This window comes from Ictalurus furcatus, chromosome 18 (assembly GCF_023375685.1).
Source record: "Ictalurus furcatus strain D&B chromosome 18, Billie_1.0, whole genome shotgun sequence".
NCBI lineage: Eukaryota > Metazoa > Chordata > Actinopteri > Siluriformes > Ictaluridae > Ictalurus > Ictalurus furcatus.
Window position 1 is genome coordinate 17,872,521 of NC_071272.1, and position 17,251 is coordinate 17,889,771.

At 35.6% G+C, this 17,251-nt stretch overlaps 1 protein-coding gene across 1 annotated transcript; it reads left to right on the top strand.

Moving 5' to 3' along the window:
* Positions 1 to 8,575: 8,575 nt before the first annotated feature.
* On the top strand, positions 8,576 to 15,573 carry gig2e (grass carp reovirus (GCRV)-induced gene 2e). The gene is given in 5 exon segments (XM_053649258.1): positions 8,576 to 8,590; positions 8,947 to 9,435; positions 9,788 to 10,285; positions 12,738 to 13,194; positions 15,035 to 15,573. Coding segments are annotated over 4 exon segments (1,842 nt in total). The 5' UTR covers positions 8,576 to 8,590; positions 8,947 to 8,982; the 3' UTR covers positions 15,469 to 15,573.
* Positions 15,574 to 17,251: the final 1,678 nt, after the last annotated feature.

A 17,251-nucleotide genomic window follows, 5' to 3' on the forward strand; every position in this document is an offset into this window, starting at 1 on the left:
TAATAATGGTTTTTAAATGTATTTCACCGGTGAATAGAGAGTGACTTCGTGTTAAATCAGCATTTAAACATGATTATGTTGTAATAGTACACGGAAAATGTATTAATCAGAAAATAATAAGTGAATATTTATGTAGGTGAAACTAGGACAAGTTCATGTAACTCCAGCTTGTGGGAAATCACAGAGTATACGTTTCTCACTCCTACAGTAGTTTGTATCTTTTTGAATACAATTGAGGCTGTCTTCTGTATGTTTTTGATAGCTTGGAATTTGTTATTCCTTAGCGTGTATCCACTACCATTGCCAAGCTTTACGAGTGGTCCATTGTTCAAAGTGCAGAAGTTAGAAAAATACAGAATATGCATGTACTGACAAGGCCAGCTGTGTTAGAGAAGATGCACTAATGTTCAAGGACATGTGTGTTAGTTTGCTAAAAGCCTTCCTTTATACTCTTATCAAATAACAGATGAATGAGCTGTAGAGAGTCTTTGTTTTGAAAGTTTATAAAAAATACTGTATCAAGATGGTGTCCGGCAATCGCTTTGCAAACCAACTCGGCTCTTGTTACTATGATAAAAGACTAATCTCTTTTTGCCATCAAAAACCTCAAGATTCAGAAGTTTTTATTTTTGCTAAAGAAGACTCCACAACAGGGGCACTGTGGCTTAGTGGTTAGCATGTTTGCCTTGCACCACCGCCCTGTTTGCACGGAGCTTGCAAGCTCTCCCCGTGCTTCAGGGTTTCCTCCGGGTACTCCGGCTTCCTTCCCCATTCCAAAGACATGCGTTGTGTGCGACTGGCATCTCTAAATATGTGTGTGTGCGATTGTGCCCTACGAAAGGTTGGCACCTCGTCCAGGGTGTCCCCCACCTTGTGCCCCGAGTCCCTGAACTGAAATATGTTTCCCTTTTGCATCTCAACCACAAGTAAAGTTATGACGAGACATGGGAAATCAGGAAACATTGTGACTATGTAAGGGCAATACATTTACATTAGCTGGGCTAGCATTTTACTCCACAAAATACCCTGAATAAGCTGGAGAAGGCTCATAAGCCACTAACTTCCATGAAAGTATAAGCTACTCTTAAGACTTCTGCACTGGCCAGACACAGTCGAACCATACAGAGTACATCTCTTAGTACTTTGTGAGCACTGACCTAAAGGTATGGCACTAACACGTACACCATTCCAGCGAACCTGAACTCTGCCTCTTCTGACCTTCGTGGGGAACACCTGGCAGAAAAGTTTTGAGCAAAAACGCCACCTTCCTGAGCCACCAAAAGCCCCAGAGCCTGACTCTGCCAGCAGTGTGGCCAAGACACCAGCAAAGGATGTTACAGAGCCTCCCAGTAAGGGAATATATATACAGCAACATTCCAAAAGGAGACAAATGTCCTCAGTGAGACATCTAGGATACAGCAACAGGAGCCATTCTACTGTTGTAACTCCCTGTGGATCTGTCATCTGCAGAAGCAGTGATCAAATTTCCAAAGTTTATTTGTTTAGTTAGTAAATTTTAGTAAATACTTTCTTCATCTGATGAATGGGAGATCTCTTATATGAGTTGAACCTCGTAACCAATCACTGAAACTTTAATGAACATGACTGACATCACATACTTAAACTTATTGGCACCAGTCAGACTTGCAGAGTGCATGGAGCCACCGTAGTTGTCAGTAGACTAATCCAGAACAATTTTAAACACTACCATAGCTTGTTATATTGTTTTTTTAATTGTTAAATATTGTACATAAATTCTGAATATAAAGTTATGTTTGATTATTTGTGTTTTCTTTGGAACGATCTACTAGCAGCTTTAGCATGATATGGCAGACACTACTCATTTTATTGACCTTATTGAGGAAAAATCTTTTGTTGCTCTTACTTATGAGGAAGACTGAAACAGGAAGCCAAAATAACACATGAAACAGAACACACAAATATATACTTTGATAACAAACACCTGTGCTCTGCCATTTAAAAAGAGTCATTATATACTAATCATGTGCATACCTGCCAAACAAAAGCAAGGTACGAAAGTAAAAAATTAACTTCCGCATTTTTTTTTTATTCCTCATGTTTATTTTGCTGATATCTTTTGTGCAGAAAGTGTTCATGTCAATGCACTTGCACACAAACAAAACAATGTGTGCAGCAAATAAGAACAGTGAAGCATTGCAAATAAGACATTTACCGTGTTATAACAGACCTCATGTAAAAATTTTACACATGCGAAAGTGAGGACTTTAGTTCTTTTTTCTTATTCTGTTGGTCTCTTTGTAATATGGACTAATGGTCCACATTTTCTTTATTAGTCAATATATTGGATGGCCATATATTCTATGTTTGTTTTATGTTACAAAAGCAATGTCATATCTACTGGCTGACTTTCAGCAAACACATGCATCACTATTGCTGAGCCAAGGAAACAACGTCTGGTGAGTACATTACTGGTTTGGTCAACCAGACTGTTTTGCATAAAAATGCAAAAAAGAGCCAGCCCTACAGAAACACGAGCTGTAGAAACAAAAGTGAAAATGATAGTCAGGGACATGAAAACCTCTAATTTTCATACACACAAAGATGCTCACAAAGATCATCATCAGATAATAATCATGAGCTTATCAAAACCAAATTGGAATCATTTATGTATGTATGCCTCCAGACATTCCAAATTATTGGTATAAGTTATGTATGTAGACACAAGTACAAGACTCTTCTGTCTATCCTAATGAGTCTTGGAATTCACAGCACAGAATGGCAGTGGTTTACTTCTTACCTGGAGGCATAGTCATATGGTATAAGGTGACATGGACAGGATCCTTATCTGCTCCACCATAATACATTCAGTATACTTTCGCATCTGTAGATTCTGACCTGCCATCAAGAAAAGGCATTCGTGAAGTAAAAATAATTTTCAACGAGCATTATGGGAATGCCTGGGAGATTAGCTACAGCCATATGCAAAAAAGAACCTCATTTTGGTCATGTTTGATCACCCCACTGAAGGTCCACTATGGACCCTGACTGAGGATTGTCACATGTCCTATGATAGACTGTGTGACTGCCAGGGCTACTTTTCCATGCTCCTGAGCACTCTCTGTGGACAAGATGGTGGCTATGATAAATATAATGACAAGCTCCTGATGCATTTAATTTTTTATCACTCCTTGCCTTTGGTACTTGGCACACTGGAGCATCTGAGTGGAGCAGATTACTGCTTCAAGTTTGACAAATGAGAATCTTATCCTATCGGCATCCGGAAGGGTACTGAGAATACCTAATAATGACATATGGCCCATCATCTAGACCTGGGTTAATGAGGTCCACTTTAGCATGGTCCACAGCCATGTTGCTGTATGCACTCATGGCATCTTGGTGTGTTTATCGGACACACCATTTTATTGGAGCATGTCATATGAAGGATATATTGTCAACGCTGCTAGAAAATGCATGTGAAGACAATTAAATGTCAGTTCCATCTAGACACTTTCTAAGTTACAGCCTGTCACCAAGATATACATTGAGGAGTGAAAGTGCAAGACTTGTCATGCTCCAGAAGTAGATGAAATAGGAAAAGAAACACATTAACAGTATGATGAACTATTTACAGTTACCTCCACAGTATTACATATTACACACTAAACATTGGTCTCTCTCCTAAGGCTTTTTGTCCCTGCACCACCATCAATTTACTAGTTCCTTTACCTACATGTTTCTTCAAGCAGATAATTCCAGAAGCACTTCTAAAAAATAATGAGTTCTCCTTTAGCACTGACTAACTACATAAATCTTTCAAACTAGCAGTTATCAAAACCCAGATTAAAAAAACCTGAACTTGACCCCTGTCAGTTTAACTACAGGCCAATATCAAACCTTCCATTCATGTCTAAGATCCTATACTGTAAAAAAAAAGAAGTGAAATTTACGGTAAAAAACCAGCAGCTGTGGTTGCTAGAACTTTACCGTAAAAAAATACGGTATCAACGTTTTAACTTGTACAGGATTGCACTTTGTCGGTGCATAAGTACGGTTCATAACGGTCTATTTTACAACATAAACTTTTCATTAGACAGTTATGAGCTGTAATACGTGCGGTTCATAACTGCCTATTTTACAACATAAAAATTTAAATTAGAGTGTTATGAGCTGTAATTATTATAATATAAACCTTTAAATTAGACAGTTATGAGCTGTAATAAGTATGGTTCATAACTGTCTATTTTACAACATAAACCTTTAAATTGCACAATTATTACACAGTTACCAAAGGTGTCAGCTTATTTTTGTTCTTAGTTATAAGAAATGTACATCACTCTGACATAAAAACAACAGTGCCACAGAATACCCACATACCATGACACATTTTTTTTTTTTAATTCTAGTTTTATGTCAGAATGCTTCTTTAAGGATTTGTTTATTATGACTTAGATTATGTTATAGCACTATTGTCAGGACTGCTGTTATTAAAAAAATAATAAAACACCTTCTGACAATCAGAAGCAAGAATTCAACAGCACTGTGGTATAGGTTAATTTATAACTGACTTGGATCATACCCAAACAAAAACATGCTAAAAAAAAAACCCAGCTAAAAGTTATACCACAACTACAGACCAGGCAAAGATCATACCACATCCATGCAAGCCACACCCTAAGATCCCATAACACTAGAAAAACCTAAAGTATTAAATATTTATATTTATTTATTTATTATTATTATTTATTGTTTTTACCAGAGAATCAAGAAACCTTTTTTTAAAATATATATATATTTTTTACCCAAACAAGTTTGAACACTGTTTGGTTTTTGTATGCTATATCTTGACTTCAGTATTATAATGACCAGATTTATAAGGTACTAAACCATTGTGGTGAAAAATGATTTAACCACTTTTTAAAAAACTTTTTCACTGGGGGAGTGTAAGGTGTGTAAGTGCATCATGCAATTTGCATGTTCAAGCATATGTATACACACCCTATATACACACCCTGTACATTTCCTTTATAAACCGACTCTCAGGACAGCTCAGTCAGAACAGCTGTGTCATTCTGGAGGTAAGCAATGAGTAATTCATTTCCTTTTTGTTTTTTATTTTAAGGTGACTACATACACATTCTCCCTTGTTTATATAAATAGTTGCGGAGTAATATATCATGTTTGTAATTAATTTTTCAGAGACTTAAATGATTTTAGGAAATCAGTTCTTAGAATAGCAATTACCATGACCTTTGACTACTTATACTTTACTGTGGTGTCATTTATTTTAATGATTTCAGTCTCTGAATGAATTGTAACATCTAGATATTCATCATGCAAATAACAAAATTTGTTACCCTGTACTTTAATGCAAAGATTTAAAGTCTTTGACATTACCCACTGTTTAATTATGCTTAAATTTCCTCTTCCCCAGTTGCAGTGATCTGAATACTCTTCTGTAAACATCATAAAAAAGGTAAGGTAAAAAACACAGTGTGGTTTATGTATGCAGTGTCATGACCTCACCATTATGAGACCGGTAGCCTTAACTTCACACCTGATAAAGTCCATGGAGAGAATTGTACTGTGACAGCTGCGGACCCTAGTGAACACAGAGCTAGACCCTCTACAGTTTGCTTACCGACCAGGCATGGGGGTTGAGGATGCCATTATGTACATGATGCACAGGTTACTTCTACACCTGGAGAATACTGGGAGCACTGTGAGGATGATGTTTTTTTGATTTTTCCAGTGCTTTCAACACAATTCAGCCATCACTGCTTAGGGGGAAGCTTTTGAGAGCTGGAGTTGATCACCACCTATCTGCATGGATCACCAACTATCTCACTGACAGACCACAGTATGTGAGGCTCCAGGACTGTATGTCTGATGTGGTGGTCAGCAGCACGGGAGCACCGCAGGGTACAGTGCTCGCTCCACTTCTCTTCACCCTGTACACAGCAGACTTCAAATATAATACTAACAGCTGCCACATGCAGAAGTTCTCTGATGATACGGTCATTGTTGGACGAGTATCAGAGGAGAACGATCAGGAATTCCGGGAGGTCATTGCTGACTTTGTCAACTGGTGTGAATTAAACCACCTTTACCTCAACGCCGGCAAGACAAAGGAGATGTATTCGACCTCTGCAGGAGGCCAACCCGGTCTAAACAGGTGTGCATACAAGGTATTGATATCGAGAGGGTGGAGACATATAAATTCCTGGGTGTTCACCTCAACAACAAACTGGACTGGTCCACAAACTCAGATGTCCTATACAAAAAGGGCCAAAGTCGTCTCCACCTGCTGAGGAGACTGAGGTCTTTTGGTGTGTGCAGGACCCTGCTTAAAACTTTCTATGACACTGTGGTGACATCTGTTATCTTCTATGCAGTAGTTTGCTGGGGAGTTGGGTGCACAGATAGGGACAGGAAACGCCTCAACAAACTGGTCAAGAGGGCTAGCTCTGTCCTGGTCTACCCTCTGGACAGCTTAGAGGTGGTGGGGGAGAGGAGGATGTTAGCTAAGATGGAGCAATTCCTCTCACCCCCTGTACGAGGTTCTGGGGTCCCTGAGCAGCTCCTTCAGCAACAGACTGCTGCACCCTCTATGCAAGAAAGAGCACTACCGCAGGTCGTTCATCCCTACAGCAGTCAGACTCTTTAATGCAACAACAACATAATGTAGCACTGCTAACAGTTTTTTCGCATCAGCAACCCACACATTATTATTATTTGTTGTGCAGCCCTCTATTAATAATCCATTTATCCACTCATGTATATAAACAAGGTGTTACACATCTGCACATATTCAAATTATACACATACATTGAGGTGTCCATAGTGTCCATATTACCATTATTATTATTTTTTTACTAATTTAATTCTTATTTTTCTATTCCTATTGTATATATATATTTTTAGATACTTTATTTCAATTCTATTCCTATTTAATGTGTATTCTTTCCTATCTGTTTTTTGTGTAATTGAGCTGCTGTAACGAGGGAATTTCCCCAGTGTGGGATCAATAAAGTTTATCTTATCTTATCTTATCTTATCTTATCTTATCTTATCTTATGAGGTTCAATATTTGGAATTTCAGTCAAAAATTATTTAACCACATAAACTTCATGACATGAGGATGCTTTAACTTTCTGGGTTGCTGTTTTTTATTGCGAATAATAATAATAATAATAATAATAATAATAATAATAATAATAATAATAATAATAACAATTATTATTATTATTATTATTATTATTATTATTATTATTATTATTATTATTCATGCAAATAACAATATTTGTTACCCTCTACTTTAATGCAAAGATTTAAAGTCTTTGACTTTACCCAATATTTAATTTTGCTTAAATTTCCTTTTCCCCAGTTGCAGTGATCTGAATATACTCTGTAAACCTAATCAAGTGTACTGAATGTATCACGGTACCTCTCGACAGGCTGTGCGACACAATGAGGCATTTTATGAAAAAAAAAATTCTGGCTTGCTATTAAAAATCACTATACCCTATATTGCTATGTTTTTGCAACCATGAGGCATGACTGATATCAAAGTGAGGTGTGTCACTCAGAGGGCCAGACTGGTTGATCCCTGTGGGATGCCAGTTTGAATGCCTTATTTATGTATTGCATTCTTGTAGTTTTGCTACATTGATGGGTGAAAACAGGTAACGTACATAAACTTTTTCACTGGCGGAGTGTAAGGTGTGTAAGTGCATCATGCAGTTTCTTTTTTTTTTCTTAAATATACTTTATTGGAAAAGAGTTTCACACATTTACATAATTATCAACAACACAGTACAAATTCATACACTCATAAGTTCATGAAAAATCGAACTATAAAATAATCGCGTCCCATACACTTTGGTCTTTGAACAAGAATTTGCTAGATTTTTTCTCTTTTCAGTTCTGTTCGAATACTTTTAAAAACTACATCACTTGATAAAAATTGTTGGTCAATAGTCATTCTGCATCGTGTTTTCCACAGTTTTGATTTAATCAAACACATGATATACCATAAGAAGTCATACTCACTTTTGGACACGTTTTCTTTAAAAATACCATAAAAAACTGAAACCATGTTTATTTCTATCATTAAACCTATCGTTTTCATTTTGTCCCACACCTCTTTTGAAGGCTAGCAATCTAGAAGGAAATGTTCAATTGTTTCTTCATATTCGAATCCTGGCATAGGGCATACAGTTGTTTTAACAAAGCAGCTCCACTTGACTACAACCCTTACAGGTAGTCTTCTAACAGCTACTAGCCAAGATGTGTCTCTAATATTTTCAGATATTATTTTACTTTGTAAATTTTTAAAACAGTTTATATTTTGATCCTTTTCCAAGTTCCTAAATTCTAGCGGTTTACCATACATTTTATCAATGATTATCAGGTAAATCTTTTTATTAGAGTTATTTACCAAATCAATATTTAAGTTTTTAAATTTAGTAATAAAATCTGCATATATTAATTTGTAGTATGGCACCTGAGCCCTAGAGCGACCTTTGGCATATAAAGACACACCCTGTATATTTCCTTTATAAACCGACTCTCGGGACAGCTCAGTCAGAACAACTGTGTCGTTCTGGAGGTAAGCAATGAGTAATTCATTTCCTTTTTGTTTTTTATTTTAAGGTGACTACATACACATTCTCCCTTGTTTATATAAATAGTTGCAGAGTAATATATCATGTTTGTAATTAATTTTTCAGAGACTTAAATGATTTTAGGAAATCAGTTCTTAGAATAGCAATTACCATGACCTTTGACTACTTATACTTTACTGTGGTGTCATTTATTTTAATGATCTCAGTCTCTGAATTAATTGTAACATCTAGATATTCATCATGCAAATAACAAAATTTGTTACCCTGTACTTTCATGCAAAGATTGAAAGTCTTTGACATTACCCACTATTTAATTATGCTTAAATTTCCTCTTCCCCAGTTGCAGTGATCTGAATACTCTTCTGTAAACATCATCATGTGGGCTGAAGATGATTTGAGTCCAGGAGTTCCCTCTCTTGAAAGCTTCTCTGTACCTGCTGATGGGAAAGTGTATCGAATGTATCACGGTACCTCTCGACAGGCTGCTGACCAAATCAAGAGAACCGGTTTTAAACAATCTCCAGGCGGCATGTTAGGGTGTGGTGTGTACCTCAGTCGGGATCTTAATAAGGCCAGTAGATACCCTTTGGATCTTCCTGAGCACCAGAGAGTTGTTATAAGGGTGAGAGTCAATGTTGGGAAAGTAAAGAAAATCGATCGTCAAGGTCACCCACTGCAGAAAACCTGGCATGATCATGGGTACGACACTGCTTGGTGTCCTCCTCAATGTGGCATGGTTCCAAGTGGTCTAGAAGAAGATTGTGTGTGGGATCCAAGACGTATTCAGGTTATTGATGTAATATGTCCAAGACCAACACTAGTACACCAGGTAAAGAAATAAACATTAACTGTAACAATACTTGGATAAAAGTATAACTTATAATTCTTTAATTTAAAAACATGTTGGCAAATTGCTGTGGTATAAGAAGAATAAAACACAAAAGAAGATCCTATTATAGAAAAATAATCAACTTCAGGGTGGTGACAGAGACTGTGCCTTGTGTCGGGGCATATCACACCAGCATGTTATTGATTATTTTCCTATAACAGTACACCCCCAAATGTTTCATTCATAATTTTTTTTTATACCTTTTACAGTATATATCAAATGCAAATATATAAGATCTGTGACTTTCCTCATTATTTAATTATTCTTAAATTTTCCTTTTGCCCAAATGCAGTTTCCTGTATATACTCATCTGAATTTCAACATGTGGGCTGAAGATGATTTGGGTCCAGGAGTTCCCTGTCTACAGAGCTTCTCTGAACCTACTGATGGGAAAGTGTACCGAATGTATCACGGTACCTCTCGACAGGCTGCTGACCAAATCATGAGGACTGGTTTTAAACAATCTGCAGGCGGCATGCTAGGGCGTGGTGTGTACCTCAGTCGGGATCTTAATAAGGCCAGTAGATACCCTTTGGATCTGCCTGAGCACCAGAGAGTTGTTATAAGGGTGAGAGTCAATGTTGGGAGAGTGAAGAAAATCGATCGTCAAGGTCACCCACTGCAGAAAACCTGGCATGATCATGGGTACGACACTGCTTGGTGTCCTCCTAAATGTGGCATGGTTCCAAGTGGTCTGGAAGAAGATTGTGTGTGGGATCCAAGTCGTATCCAGATCATTGATATAATTCGTCCACGAATATAATCCGCAACATTCCACGACTGTTAAATGGTTGTAAAAACTTCCTATCAGTAGTTCTAAAATATAAAATCAACATTGTCAAAGTCCAGGTCTAAAATAACTTTGAACTAATAAAAGAACTAAAAAATAACCTTGTTGGTTCTTTCTGGGTTTTAACATAGAAATTCTGTGATTATATGATAATGCTATTTTTAATCCCACAGAGTCTGTGGCACTGTTGTTTTATATCAGAGTGATGTACATTTCTTATAACTAACAACAAAAATTAGCTGAGAAGTTCTTTTTTCCGCACAGTTTTTTTTTTATGTAACAATGACATATATTTATTATAAGTAAGCAAAATAAGATGAGAGTATACCACACCTAACTCAAATGAAATCTATATTTTTTGGGATAAAATGAAATGATTCCAATAATCATCTGTGCTAAAGTCAGAGCTGATGATAAGAAAAATCTATATTCATTAGCTGTTGAAGAAAACTTCATTTTCACTTTCATTTCTTCAACCTGGGGCTTGTGTAAATGTGGTATGAATCATAAGATAAATATGACTTTGTGTCTATATGGGTGTATCATGATTGTAAGTAATAACAGTCAGCGTGTAAGTAGTCAGAGTGTGTATAAGGTTTACAACATGCACAATGAAAAGTAGGCCTTACTCAATAATACATATTAAATCAAAGATGTGACAGCTGGACTAACCTATAAAACACATTTAGATGCATGTTCTATTCTTTACTTATTATATACCTTATATGTAACAGTAAAGTACATGTATTATTACTTAGATCAGAAATAAGAAAGCTGTAGGAGTATGTAGCATACATGACCTATATAAACTGAAGTTTTCAATTATTATTTGGGCTAAAATAAGAGCTCTTCTGATGAAGCGGGAAATATATATTCCTTAGATTTTTCTGTGTATGCGTTTAAGAATATATGATAATTATCAGTTAATACCAATTTTAGCTGTAGTTCACTTGAATTTTTTCAGCTTGTGGCTTTTGTAGGTGTGGTTAAATTAGAGAGATAAATATGACTAAACTTTGTGTTAATCTGGGTGTATAGGCTGCAGTTATATATGGTGATTTTGCATCAAAGTGAATAAAAAACCAGCATGATTCATTTATAGCAAATTGTATAGTTTTGCTATAATTAGCAACTCAGAGGAATGTATAGACTTAATTTGGACAGGATTGCACAACAATACAGTGAACCTGAGATGGATCTTTACAGAAAACTTCACCATGTCAACTTTAATCTATCTTTTTTTTTAAACAACACATTAAAAAAAGTTTATTACTATTACTATTTATAGATTATGTAGCATGTCTGCCATATAGGTCCCTGTGAATGAGCTGTTGCTATTGAAACAATACCATATAAGAACGAGCACATTATTAGAAACCAAAGATTTGAATTTATAATGACTTGAACCCATGTCATTCCCCAACAAATATATGCTAGGCAAAAATGTTTTAACCAGAAAAATGTCTCATAAAAACCCAGGAAATGGTCACACCGCACCTACACACCAGGCAAAGCCACACCCTTGCAAGCTACAAACTGAAGAAATGAAAGTGACAATGTGGTTTTCTGAAACAAGGGAAAAATAATCTAAATAATATTACATTTATTTGACTTTTTTATCAGAGAAGTGTAGGCCAAACATATAATTGAAATCTATTCATTTTATTGAAAAAACACAGTTTGGTTTATGTATGCAGTGTCATGACCTCACCATTATGAGGTTCAATATTTGGAATTTCGGTCAAAAATTATTTAATCACATAAACTTCATGACATGAGGATACTTTAACTTTCTGGGCTGCTGTTTTTTTATTGGGAATAGTAATAATAATAATAATAATAATAATAATAATAATAATAATAATAATAATAAAATATATTTGTGCAATAGTTTTTTAAAAAATATTTTTTTCCAAACACACAAACTTCTATATAGTTTTATAAAGTTCTACCTGTTGTTCAACTGTCCTTCAGGATAAACAGGTATATAAGTGCATTATGCTGTGCAAAAAAAAAAAAAAAGTCAAACACACCCTCTGTAGGTTTCCTTTATTAACCCACTCACAGAACCAGCTCAGTCAGACTAACTGTGTCGTTCCTGAGGTAAGCAAATTGAGCAAATAACTTCCTTGTTTTACAGTGTATTTGTTGTTTATTTTACAGTGACTACATAGTAATTCTCCGTTTTTTATAAATAATTACAGAGTAATATATCATGCTCGTAATTCATTGTAAAGACACATTTATAATTACTTTGAACTTAATTAACTACTTATTCTTTACTGTGATGTCATTTATTTTAATGATTTCAGTCTCTGTATGAATTATAATGTCTAGATATTCATCATGCAAATAACAATATTTGTTACCCTGTACTTTCATGCAAAGATTGAAAGTCTTTGACATTACCCACTATTTAATTATGCTTAAATTTCCTCTTCCTCAATTGCAGTGATCTGAATACTCTTCTGTAAACATCATCATGTGGGCTGAAGATGATTTGGGTCCAGGAGTTCCCTGTCTTGAAAGCTTCTCTGAACCTGCTGATGGGAAAGTGTACCGAATGTATCACGGTACCTCTATACAGGCTGCTGCCCAAATCATGTTAAATGGCTTTAGACAATCTGCAGATGGCATGCTAGGGCGTGGTGTGTACCTCAGTCGGGATCTTAATAAGGCCAGTAGATACCCTTTGGATCTGCCTGAGCACCAGAGAGTTGTTATAAGGGTGAGAGTCAATGTTGGGAAAGTAAAGAAAATCGATCGTCAACGTCACCCACTGCAGAAAACCTGGCATGATCATGGGTACGACACTGCTTGGTGTCCTCCTGGATGTGGCATGGTTCGAAGTGGTCTAGAAGAAGATTGTGTGTGGGATCCAGCACGTGTTGAGGTTATTGATATAATTCGTCCACGAATAACAGTAGGACCATTCCATGACTGTTAAAATGTTGTAAATATGTATCAGTGTTTACAGAAGATAAAATCAACACTGTCAAAGTTTCAAGTCTAAAATGACTGTAAATTAATAAAAGAACTGAAAACATCTTCACTATTTTATTTCTTTCTGGATTTTCACACAGAAGTTCTTTTTTCCACACAGTTTTTTTTATGTAACAATGACATATATTTATTATAAGTAAGTAATAATAAGATGAGAGTATACCACACCTAACTCAAATAAAATCTATATTTTTTGGGGTAAAATGAAATGATTCCCATAATCATCTGTTCTAAAGTCAGAGCTGATGATAAGAAAAATCTATATTCATTAGCTGTTGAAGAAAACTTCATTTTCACTTTCATTTCTTCAACCTGGGGCTTGTGTAAATGTGGTATGAATGATAAGATAAATATGACTTTGTGTCTATATGGGTGTATCATGATTGTAAGTAGTAACAGTCAGCATGTAAGTGGTCAGAGTGTGTATAAGGTTTACAACATGCACAATGAAAAGTAGGCCTTACTCAATAATGCATATTAAATCAAAGATGTGAGAACTGGACTAACCTATAAAACACATTTAGATGCATGTTCTATTATTTACTTATTATATACCTTATATGAAACAGTAAGGTACATGTATTATTACTTAGATCAGAAATAAGAAAGCTGTGGGAGTATGTAGCATACATGACCTATATAAACTGAAGTTTTCAATTATTATTTGGGCTAAAATAAGAGCTCTTCTGATGAAGCGGGAAATATATATTCCTTAGATTTTTCTGCGTATGTGTTTAAGAAAGCTACATTTTTACATTTGTGTCTTGTCTGGCTGTGCTATGAGCTTTGGCTGGTGTTATTTTTTGTTGCTCTTGTGCTCATTTCCTGTGGAAAAATATGCAAAATACTTTTGGAGCAGCCCAGTAGATGGGCATGACTAAGCTTTGACTTCCTTTGGCTATAACATTGTCTTCAGGAGTCTGAAATCATAGAGTGTGTGGGATTTACAGTATAACACAGCCTAACCCAGTATACAGTAATAGTACATTAATACAAGACCTGACATCTAGACTAAATTGTAAAACACACCTGATACATCTGTTAGATGTTTTTAGATATTCTAAGGTATTGAATGTTTTTTTAAAAAAAGTTTTTAATTTGAAATCAATTGCACAACTTCTATAATACTACACTAACTAATACTAAACCATGCAACTTTGATTGCAGTCTCTCATTGGAAAAAAAATCAGGTCAGAAAATTACTATTATGATTATTTTTGCATAATCTTACAAAATGTTCTTGTCATCTGCAAACAGCGCTGTGTTTTAAACGAAACAGGAAATTCAATGGAAACCCCCAGCAACATCGTCTTTGTGTTTCGTTTATAACCCCTCTCACAGAATGAGCTCAGTCAGACCTGACGTGTCATTACAGAGGTAAGCACACTTGCATTTTTATTTCCTTATACACTTAACACGTTTTACAGCATTGTTTCATTAAATTATACATAATGCATCACAGGTACAGTACAGTGACTACTTAGCAATCATGTCTCCTTATAATTATATACAGTTTCTGAGAAATAGTAATATTCAAGATGAACTTGAGAGAGAGTTTTTATTTAGTAAACATCTCCTATCCTTGCTCTTTGTCTTCTTCCACCAAGTTTTCAAGCACTGTACAAAGATCTGTGACTTTCCACACTATTTAATTATCCTTAAATTTTCCTCTCACCCAAATACAGTTTCCTGTATATACGTCTGTAAACATTATCATGTGGGCTGAAGATGATTTGGGTCCAGGAGTTCCCTGTCTCCAGAGCTTCTCTGTACCTGCTGATGGGAAAGTGTACCGAATGTATCACGGTACCTCTCAATATGCTGCTGCCCAAATCATGAGAAACGGCTTTAAACAATCTGAAGTCGGCATGTTAGGGCGTGGTGTGTACCTCAGTCGGGATCTTAATAAGGCCAGTAGATACCCTTTGGAGCTGCCTGAGCACCAGAGAGTTGTTATAAGGGTGAGAGTCAATGTTGGGAGAGTGAAGAAAATCGATCGTCAAGGTCACCCACTGCAGAAAACCTGGCATGATCATGGGTACGACACTGCTTGGTGTCCTCCTGGATGTGGCATGGTTCGAAGTGGTCTAGAAGAAGATTGTGTGTGGGATCCAGCACGTGTTGAGGTTATTGATATAATTCGTCCACGAATAACAGTAGGACCATTCCATGACTGTTAAAATGTTGTAAATATGTATCAGTGTTTACAGAAGATAAAATCAACACTGTCAAAGTTTCAAGTCTAAAATGACTGTAAATTAATAAAAGAACTGAAAACATCTTCACTATTTTATTTCTTTCTGGATTTTCACACAGAAGTTCTTTTTTCCACACAGTTTTTTTTATGTAACAATGACATATATTTATTATAAGTAAGTAATAATAAGATGAGAGTATACCACACCTAACTCAAATAAAATCTATATTTTTTGGGGTAAAATGAAATGATTCCCATAATCATCTGTTCTAAAGTCAGAGCTGATGATAAGAAAAATCTATATTCATTAGCTGTTGAAGAAAACTTCATTTTCACTTTCATTTCTTCAACCTGGGGCTTGTGTAAATGTGGTATGAATGATAAGATAAATATGACTTTGTGTCTATATGGGTGTATCATGATTGTAAGTAGTAACAGTCAGCGTGTAAGTGGTCAGAGTGTGTATAAGGTTTACAACATGCACAATGAAAAGTAGGCCTTACTCAATAATACATATTAAATCAAAGATGTGAGAACTGGACTAACCTATAAAACACATTTAGATGTATGTTCTATTCTTTACTTATTATATACCTTATATGAAACAGTAAGGTACATGTATTATTACTTAGATCAGAAATAAGAAAGCTGTGGGAGTATGTAGCATACATGACCTATATAAACTGAAGTTTTCAATTATTATTTGGGCTAAAATAAGAGCTCTTCTGATGAAGCGGGAAATATATATTCCTTAGATTTTTCTGCGTATGTGTTTAAGAAAGCTACATTTTTACATTTGTGTCTTGTCTGGCTGTGCTATGAGCTTTGGCTGGTGTTATTTTTTGTTGCTCTTGTGCTCATTTCCTGTGGAAAAATATGCAAAATACTTTTGGAGCAGCCCAGTAGATGGGCATGACTAAGCTTTGACTTCCTTTGCCATAGCATTGTCTTCAGGAGTCTGAAATCATAGAGTGTGTGGGATTTACAGTATAACACAGCCTAACCCAGTATACAGTAATAGTACATTAATACAAGACCTAACATCTAGACTAAATTGTAAAACACACCTGATACATCTGTTAGATGTTTTTAGATATTCTAAGGTATTGAATGTTTTTTTAAAAAAAGTTTTTAATTTGAAATCAATTGCACAACTTCTATAATACTACACTAACTAATACTAAACCATGCAACTTTGATTGCAGTCTCTCATTGGAAAAAAATCAAGTCAGAAAATTACTATTATGATTATTTTTGCATAATCTTACAAAGTGTTCTTGTCATCTGCAAACAGCGCTGTGTTTTAAACAAAACAGGAAGTTCAATGGAAACCCCCCACAACATCGTCTTTGTGTTTCGTTTATAACCCCTCTCACAGAATGAGCTCAGTCAGACCTGACGTGTCATTACAGAGGTAAGCACACTTGCATTTTTATTTCCTTATACACTTAACACGTTTTACAGCATTGTTTCATTAAATTATACATAATGCATTACAGGTACAGTACAGTGACTACTTAGCAATCATGTCTCCTTATAATTATATACAGTTTCCGAGAAATAGTAATATTCAAGATGAACTTGAGAGAGAGTTTTTATTTAGTAAACATCTCCTATCCTTGCTCTTTGGCTTCTTCCACCAAGTTTTCAAGCACTGTACAAAGATCTGTGACTTTCCACACTATTTAATTATCCTTAAATTTTCCTCTCACCCAAATACAGTTTCCTGTATATACGTCTGTAAACATTATCATGTGGGCTGAAGA